Source organism: Rhinopithecus bieti, unplaced genomic scaffold (genome assembly GCF_001698545.2).
Source record: "Rhinopithecus bieti isolate Rb0 unplaced genomic scaffold, ASM169854v2 scaffold_81617, whole genome shotgun sequence".
NCBI classification, from domain to species: Eukaryota; Metazoa; Chordata; class Mammalia; order Primates; family Cercopithecidae; genus Rhinopithecus; species Rhinopithecus bieti.
In genome coordinates, this window is record NW_016841754.1 from 287,355 (window position 1) to 297,055 (window position 9,701).

A 9,701-nucleotide genomic window follows, 5' to 3' on the forward strand; every position below is an offset into this window, starting at 1 on the left:
TTGCTTCCCCTTCCACTAGGATTGTAAGTTTCCTGAGGCCTCCAGAGCCATGCTGAGATGTGAGTCAATTAAACCTCTTTCCTTTATAAATTACCTGTCTCGGGTATGTCCTTATGGCAGCGTGAGAACAGGCTAATACAAGTAAAGTATCAAGCACTTAGAAAACACCAAAATGGGCCAGATGCCATGGTTCTCGCCTATAATCCCAGCACTTTGGGAGGCCAAGAGTTCAAGACCACCCTGGCCAACATGGTGAAACCCCACTCTACTAAAAATACAAAAATTAGCTGGGTGTGGTAGTGAGCGCTTATAATCCTAGCTACTTCGGAGGGTGAGGCAAGAGAATTGCTTGAACCTGGGAGGCGGAGGTTGCAGTGAGCCGAGATCACGCCACTACATCCCAGCCTGGGTGACACAGTGAGACTCCATCTCAAAAAAAAAAGAAACCCCCACCAAAATGGAAGCCGTTGCTCACCCAGTAATATCCTGAAGTAATTGTGATCGCCCATCTATTGTCTCAACAATATATACATATTTCTAGACATTTAGACTTATTCTAGTATGTGAGTTGTGTACCTGTCTGTCTTTCTCCCTGAGCTTCAATACCCAGACTGCATAATACCGCAGAACCCCGAAAGAATGTTTCCTGAATTGAACTAATCAGGCTTTCCGGGAGTCTAGCAAGAAGGTTTTCCACAAGCCTTCTATGGAGCTTCCATGCCAACATTTGTAAGATTCATAATATCTAAGCCCTAATGGGAACACGTAAAAGAAAAGGTATATTTTCTCTGTTACAAAAAGCATTTTTGTAAGCAAAATGCAGTCTGTCACACTATTCAGATCTCAAACTAATATCTACCTATAAATAAAGAATAGTATAGAACTCCCTTGGAAGCTGATGTAAGGGTTCAACCCACTGAAATGCAACACCAATGAGGTATGTTACAGAATTTGGCAGAACTGTACCAGTCTTTTATGGTTCCAAGATCTGGGCTAATAGAACTTTAACCAAGAGTTGGGGTTTTAGGTTTCCTCTTTCTTACCCTTCAGACATGACATCACTTGGGCATATTTTTTCTATCAATTAAACTCATAAAATATATGATGCTAAAAAAAGGAGCCAGGCATTTTTCTGACTGTCTCTACAGCCAAAAGAAATAGAGCTGAAACAGTCGAATCCAGATAATTCAAAGGACAGGAAGACAGATCAAGAAGAGACAGAGTGAAAGAAAGAAAAAAGTAAACAAAAATCCTCGTGAACTTTTTTTTTTTTGAGACGGAGTCTCACTCTGTCGCCCAGGCTGGAGTGCAGTGGCGTGATCTCGGCTCACTGCAAGCTCTGCCCCCTGGGTTCACGCCATTCTCCTGTCTCAGCCTCCCAAGTAGCTGGGACTACAGGCGCCCGCCACCTCGCCCGGCTAATATTTTGTATTTTTAGTAGAGACAGGGTTTCACTGTGTTAGCTAGGATGGTCTCAATCTCCTGACCTTGTGATCCGCCCACCTCAGCCTCCCAAAGTGCTGGGATTACAGGCGTGAGCCACAGCGCCCGGCCCCTCATGAACTTTTAAATCAGGCACTGAAATGCTGTCTATATGTCCCATTAGAGGACCAGATAAGAGCTAGCTCAGAGCTTCTAATCAAAGGTTTCAGTGCATACTTTTTGAATGGAGCAAATGAAAGGGGAGGCTGGTGACCCGTCATGTGAATGGAGAGTCATAATTAGCCTGCTTTTCTGATTTTCATTATATTATATTTGTCAAAGGCATTTGCTACTGGGGGGGCTAATTAATCAGGACATAGCCCCATGTAAAATGTGTCCAAGGAAACCATCTCACTCCTGTGACCTTTAAATGGATATATTTCTATGTTCTTCCCATATTATTCCCTTTTCCAAAACCTACAAAATCACTGCCAATGAGCTGCAGTGATGATTTCAGACTAACCTTCAGAATAGTACAGAAACTGGCTCTAACGACTTGCAGCCAGGCTCATCTCTTCATTGTCTCCTAAAGGAAGCATGCAGTCTTACCACTGAACCTTGCTCAGACCACTCTCCTGACTTCTCCCTTTTCCCAGCCACTCCTCCAGGTCTTACTCATTGTTGTTTTACATCCACACCAAGTCTCATGAATCACTCCCTAGGTTCTGCTGTTTACTCTCACCTCCACATTTCCATATTGTTAGAGTTCGTTATACTCACACGACATTTCACATATATGCTCATGTACACAAGCATGTGTACACACAAACATATGTATACTTAAGTCCCTTGTCAGCCACAAATCATATACAAATATATTATTTAATATATCTTTCTGTCTCCTCAACCCTTGGCAAGGCACCCTTTACATACTAAGTCCATAATCAATCTTGCCCGTGAAGGCACTGGACCACAGCTATAAGAATTTGCTGAGGCCTCTCCAGTGTTTCCTCCAATCCTTGATGAACCACTTCAATTCAAATCCTGCCTCCTTCACTTACTGTTCCACCCTAGGCAAGTTGTTTAACTACCACTTCAGGCCCCAGTTTCCTCACAGTGGTAGTAACGGCAGCAGTCTCACAGAGGCAGTACATTGTGATCAGCAAATCCCCTGAGGCCCTTAGTACAGTGGCTGCCACACAGCGGACATTTAAGGAAAGCCTTTCTCACCAATAAAAATTACATCAATGCTATCTATATCTTTGTACTACTGAAAAATACTTGTAAGAATTACTTCTATGAAAACCATCGCCAGGAATGGGATTGCAGTGTTAAAAATACATAAACAAGGACCTACATTTGAATTCTTCATCTCTTCACGTAAATCCACTAAGTACACTAGTGGCAAATATAAGGGCTATTCACGAAATGCCATTCCATTAAAGTAGTTATCTTGCCTAGGCATGGTGGCTCACGCCTGTAATCCCAGCACTTTGAGAAGCTGAGCAGGAGGACTGTTTGAGACCAGGAGTTTGAGAGAGGCCTGGGCAACATAGTGAGACCATATCTCCACAGAAAAAATTAAAAATTAGCCAGGCATGGTGGCACACACCTGTAGGCCCAGCTACTTGGGTTGCTGAAGGGGGAGGATTAATGAAACCAGGAGGTTGAGGCTGTAGTGAGCTATGATTGTGCCACTACACTTCAGTCTGGGCAACAGAACAAGATCCTGTCTCAAGAAATCATCATCATCGTCATCATCATAAGAAAAACAATTCTTGCTCTTAAGAAAAACAAACTCTTGCTCTGGAGGAGTGTAGAAGAAATATTAATGGTAGTTAGTGTATTAAAGGCAATGTGGATCTTGGTGTTGTTTTTAAAGAAAAGATATTTGAAAATAAACCATTGCAATGGGAATATGTAAACTATGGGCATATTCAGGAAAGTAAAAGAAGACAAAAAATTTTTAAGGAAAAAATGAGCAGGATTATATAATTGTTTTGAAATTATCATCCTTGGTTACAAGGATCAATAGCAACGGTGAATCTTGGTTTCTGTCTCATGACTCTCTCTCTCCACTGGACAGCTCTCCACCTCCATCATAAAGCACCTGTTCCTGAAAGGACAGGTTCTTCCCTCTTTCCCTAGCACACCTTATCTTTATATAGGGCTGTGCTCAACTCGTGTTCTTTCACTTCTCCTCCACCTGGAGCAACCTTTCCTTACCCCGAGGACGAACTCTGGACATTGCCTAAAGTCCAGTTTAAATTTGTCCCTTCCTCCAAACCCTGAGTTAGCACTCCACCTCTTTCTTTGAAAACTCATTTACTTACTATGTCATTTCTTACTCGAGTTAATGGCATTAATTTGGACCTTCTTAAAACTCAAAGTATTTTCTCTTGCATCTGAAATAACACAGACTTTGTCCTCACAGATCTGATGTGCACATATGTCCCTAAACAGCATTGTTAAATTTAGTAAGCTTTGTAGCCACGCTGACAGAAACGTGTCTTAACTGAAGGCACACCACATTCTAATTTTAGGAGACAATATAAACCAGGTCTCTACTGCATCAATAACAATAGTTTTCCTCTAGCCTGACAAATACACGGTAATACAGAATCCATAGCTGATATGACTCAGGGGGTATGTTATGACATAAAATGTTTAACAATCAATTTTGAATAATTAAAAAGTAAAGTATGACTACAAGGAGGAAAAGGTATGTCAACATTAGAATTTGGTAAACAAAAAAACAAAAAAAAAAACACTTGTATTTTAGAACTCTGTTTTTTTTTTTTTCTTGAGATTGAGTCTTGCTCTGTCGCCCAGGCTGGAGTGCAGTGGCATGATCTCAGCTCACTCAACCTCTGCCTCCCAGGTTCAAGCGATTCTCATGCCTCAGCCTCTCAAGTAGCTGGGATTACTGGTGTGCACCACCCCACCCAGCTAGTTTTTGTTGTTGTTGTTTGTATTTTTAGTAGAGACAGAGTTTCACCATGTTGGCCAGGCTGGTCTCGAACTTCTGACCTCAAGTGATCCTCCCACCTTGGCCTCCCAAAGTGCTGGGATTACAGGTGTGAACCACTGTGCCCAGCTGAACACAGTGTTTTTCATTTTTTCTTTAATCATGCCCATTTACAACGTGTTTTAAATTTCCTGAAATCTCATTTTTTTCTTCCAAGATTAACCAATCCTTTTGCCAAGTGGTATCAGATAAGATTACTATATCTGTCTTATTATCGGGAGATTAAAAAGAAGGAACTAAAATCTGCATTTGGGTACAGAAGACATATACTAATTAAACAAAGCTACCAGAATAAATCATCTTCATAGAGCATGAATTTATATATTTTTTCTTTTCAAAAAAAAAAAAACCAACCTGTGCTATTAAAATGCAAGATACTGTAAAGGTTCAAATTCTAAAAATGAGGAATCGTAATATGATAACAGAGTGTATCAAAGTTTAAAAGGCAGCAGGCTTTATTCTATAACGGCATGTCGGCACAAAGCCACAAGGTTATCATATTATACCATGGAGAGCAGTCGGAACGCCCTGTCACCATGCCCTGGGAGCTCGCTTGGATGTCGTTTTCACCCGTGACTTACGAGATTTTCCGGTTTGAAGGCTCATCATCAGTGTGTAAATTGAAGCTGCTCCAGAGGCAAGAGGGGAGAAGCAGCTCTAATGGCAATGGAACTGAAAATACTCAGGCAGAGAAACCAATCTGGTGGTGGCATGAGAGATTAATGAAACCAGAGGAGGAGGAGACAGCAGGACGAGAAAGGACAAAGTAGAAGAGAAGAAAATCAGAAATGAGGTGGTAGAAAGAAAAGGGAGGATGATAAAAAGAAAGCCAAAAGTGAAGGCAGTGTGTGCAGAAGAGAAAGAAGGGGGAGAGAAGGAGGAAGAGGAAAAAATGTAAACAATCTTTGGGTACATGAAAAGCAACATGTACCACATGCCTGTACTTTTGATTGTTGTTTTTATGTCACAGATGCTATATCCAATGACCAAATACAGAATTAGAATCCAGACATAAATCCACGAACCACAAGAGCTAGAAAACTATTGATATACATTGTTCAAAAAACAAAACAAAAATCTAAGCTTCAAGTCCTTAAGTGGCATGAAAGTTACTGCCTTGTTGGCTTTCTTGAGCTACTAGAAACCATACAGCAGAATCAAAGGAAATTTCAATGTTCTATTCTTGAGCTTGAAATATTAAAACACAAAAGAGAAGAATGTGGTATTGGTTTCTTAGCCGGTCATCTTCAAGCACACCTGCCAACCAGAAACAGCACATATATAATTCCTGCTTTTTTCCAGATACAATTTCCCTATCTCCATGCTTTTGGTCTGACTTTCCAATGTGAAATTAATTCTAGCAAGATCCACCTTGAACCAAAACTGTGAAGCAGAACAGGCTGGCCTTGGACATCCCTCGACCTCCAGCATCCAGGGTTACACCCCTCTTTGAACCTGGGAGGTTTCCCAGATTTTCCTGATTCTTCTGCTCTACTGGAAAAAATACTTTAAAAAGTAAGCATACTGAATTATTAACCAGAAAAACGAATCCTTATGAAGGTGGTAGCTTGGCAATACATGATACTTTCTAAGGGTCCAATGATAGAAAACCAAATTAAGATGTACTTTGTAAATTAAATCCCTTACAAATAATTAAACTAGTGGTGAAAATTTCCATTCTAGTATCAAGGTGAACAGGAAATTCTTCAGACAATTAGCCTTTCTTTATATATCTGCCAAATCAGCCCATATATTCCTGCTCACATGTGAAGCTGATGCAGATTAGCAGGTTGCATAACCCTTGGCCTATTGCAAATATAATGAGGTGAATTGAAACACTGCCCTTAATAGTGAATCAATTCATTCTAAACCCATTAACATTTTCTTCCAGTTCTAAACAAGGAAAATCTGAATGATTTACTGGAGGTAGCATACTCAAACATCAAATCCTTCAGCAGAACTGAACTTCATTACAGAGAAATGTTTAACTTTCCATGACCAAAACCCAAGTCAAAGGGACAAGAGGCAATTAGGCAACCAAATGCAAAGGTCTGAATGCCACATTTTCACTGACTGCAATTTGACATATGGATTCTACTACAATGACTGAAAACCCGGAGTGATCGTAAACACTTAGAGAAATAATGTCCTCTTGCCAGAGCATGCCTGAAATAAGACAGAAACACTTTAAGCAAGAAAGAGTAAGTAAGGGGTAGGATAGAAAAAAATGAAAAGAAAGAGTAAGCAACATTTTGGAATGAAGGTCTTATTAATAAAATTTTGTGTGAAAATCATGAACCATAGAAAACCTTTATAAACTTGTTCTAGATGATATCTCTGTCCTGACAGGCAGGAGTTTGATTTATCCACCAATATACAATTTGTTCTAAGTGTTATGCCTGACAAATAAGAAGCACAAAAATATTTTTCCATGAATGAATGATTGTAGGTATGAGTGAACGAACAATCTCAGCAACATTAAACCCATTACTGGTATAGGTGGTCAGCACCAATCTTCCCTTAGCATGGTACTATTTTAGCCAGGAGAGATGAGAAAGGGAATACTTAGGAAGAAATATAAGGTTGACAACTGGCCGGGCGCAGTGGCTCATGCCTGTAATCCCAGCACTTTGGGAGGCCAAGGCGGGCAGATCATCTGAGGTCAGGAGTTCGAGACCAGCCTGGCCAACATGGTGAAATTCTGTCTCTACTAAAACTACAAAAAAAAAAGAAAAAAGAAAAAAAAAAATTAGCTGGGTGTGGTGGCAGGTGCCTGTAATCCCAGCTACTTGGGAGGCTGAGGCAGAAGAATTGCTTGAGCCCGGGAGGTGGAGGTTGCAGTGAGCCAAGATTGTGCCACTGCACTATAGCCTGGATAACAAGAGTGAGATTCCATCTAACAAAAAAAAAAAAGTTGACAATTGAAGCATACCTAATCAAAGGAACACTGCTTAATGGCGTCTCACTAATACAAATTATCACTATGGCATTCTGTACCTATGGCTAAGAAAACACCCCAGAGCACACAACCTGGGCTACCACTGGAGAAATGAAAGAGAGCAGAAGGACAAAGGGTAACAAGGGGCTCTTTAGATCCCCAGATCTCCAAGTGCTGCCTCTATCCTGGAAACAGTACCTCCACCAGGATGTCAACATTTCCCTGGTTCCAAAACCTTATCTGCCTATGAGACTACCCTGTTGTATCACTTGGCAGCAGAATTTTCTCACCTTTTGTGCTGAATCAAGGTATGGTGTTTCCAGAAGCTAAATAAAGTTATCAAACATCACCCAAGGAAAGAGCCCATGAACTCCTAAAGAAACTTTCATTTAGAGTCATTGTAAATGAAAGCGCTCTGTGGCAATTTATGAGATACAGTGCCCAGAATCATCAAAAGAAGTAGGACCCTGTTGTCCCAGTACATCCTGCCAAAGTTGCCTCCTGATTAAACGAACTCACCGCAGTGCAGAATGTCTTCCAGAGCGGGAGACACTGTTGCCCACAGGTGAGGGCAGGTTGCTCCCTCTGTGCAGGTCCTCGATGGACCTACTCCAGGGCTTTGATTTGTCCACTGAGCTCTCCACAGTACTCTCCACACTTTCAAAGTCAAAACTAAAACAAAAGAGAAATGCCATTGAAGACTGAAAAATTCACATTCACATGTTTAAATGAACAGGTATAACTTGCTGTTCCTACAATACATGTGCACCTTAGTATGGAAAGTCTTTGTAAACAAAGAAGACTGGAAAGGAAATACAATGGAATTTCTGTGGGCTCAGTGTTAGCTTTAAAAATACAGAATGACAAATAATGGGTCTGGCAAAAGAATAGTGGAACAATGAACAGCAAAAATTAAATAGTGATATATTATTTGTATTTTATTTTATAAGGCTTGCTAACTTACCAGTCACTAACGTTGGTATGATGGAAGGGGGAAAAGATCTTACAGCTGTCTTCATTTTGCTTTAACAAGTCAATATGTTAGGCTTATACTAATTTATTCCTACCCATCAATTTTCACTGAGCATTTTCTCCCAGTGTGTTGGCAAGTGTACTTTTCCAAGCATATGTGATACATTACTAGCAAAGTTATGGATTTGCTTTGATTTTGGAATCTCCTCCCAGTGTGGTGCTCTTTAAAGTCAGACTGTTGTTTCTCTGACATTTTTTGAGGTTATTACTCATGTTAACCATGTTAGAATAAATGGCAACTTAAGTTGCTCATTCTTATATAGTTTTAGGAACAAAGTTTTTAAACAGACAGGCTTTTGAGCTCCATACATTCCCCCCTCACAAAGTCAGTAACTCTGCTTTCTCAAAAAAAAAAAAAAAAAAAGGAATTGTATTAATTGTTTCTATCCATTTCAACACCTGATCAGACAGTAGAACAATCAGAAGGCAGCTACACTTAATATCCTCAGGAAAATTTTAGAGGATACTGCAGAAGAAAAAACAATAATACATACAATAAATCTAAGTATAACTTTATAAAAGTATAACTGCCAAAATAAAATATTTGGTTAGAATCTGCATCTGAAAATTGGTGATGACTTTCACCTATAAAAGACTAATCAGAGAGCAGAGACTGACGCACAAAGTCCATGGAGGCATCTGATCACAATTCTGTCATGCCTTTGGCTGCAGGAGGGAATGCTGAACATAAAAGAGTTCGAATGAGGTAATCTAATAAAATTCTAACTGCTAAAAGGAGAAAGCTATCACTGAGATGACAGAAGGTAAGACGAGGAGGGCATCCTGAAATCACTCGTGGCACTGACGCCCTTGCTAGGCTACTCTGCAGCTCCCATGCCATTCAGCGTGTGTTCCTCTCAGCTCATCCTCACTCTCACACAGCAGAAAAAGGAAACACACATAGAAATGAGTGCTTCTAGGCTGGGCGCAGTGGCTCACCCCTGAAATCCCAACACTTTGGGGAGGCTGAGGCGGGTGGATCATCTGAGGTCAGGAGTTTGAGAGCAGCTTGCCCAACATGGTGAAACCCCATCTCTGCTAAAAATTCAAAAATTAGCTGGGCAAGGTGGCGGGTGCTTGTAACCCCAGCTTCTCGGGAGGCTGAGGCAGGATAATCACTTGATCCTGGGAGGCGGAGGTTTTAGTGAGCCCAGATCATGCCACTGCACTCCAGCCTGGGTGACAGAGTGAGAGTCTATCTCATACAGAAAAAAGAAAAGAAAAGAGAAGAGAAGAGAAGAGAAAAAGAAAAGAGAGGAGAGGAGAGGAGGGGAGGGGAGG

General features: G+C 40.8%; 1 protein-coding gene across 2 annotated transcripts in view; it reads right to left on the reverse strand.

Moving 5' to 3' along the window:
- FMNL2 (formin like 2) overlaps positions 1-9,701 on the reverse strand; it is a 323,435-nt gene that overhangs the window by 80,702 nt on the left and 233,032 nt on the right. For both annotated transcript variants that reach the window (XM_017866074.1, XM_017866073.1), the window contains exon 6: positions 7,908-8,060. In XM_017866074.1, coding sequence (XP_017721563.1) covers positions 7,908-8,060 — 153 coding nt within the window. The remainder of the gene's footprint in view (positions 1-7,907; positions 8,061-9,701) is intronic.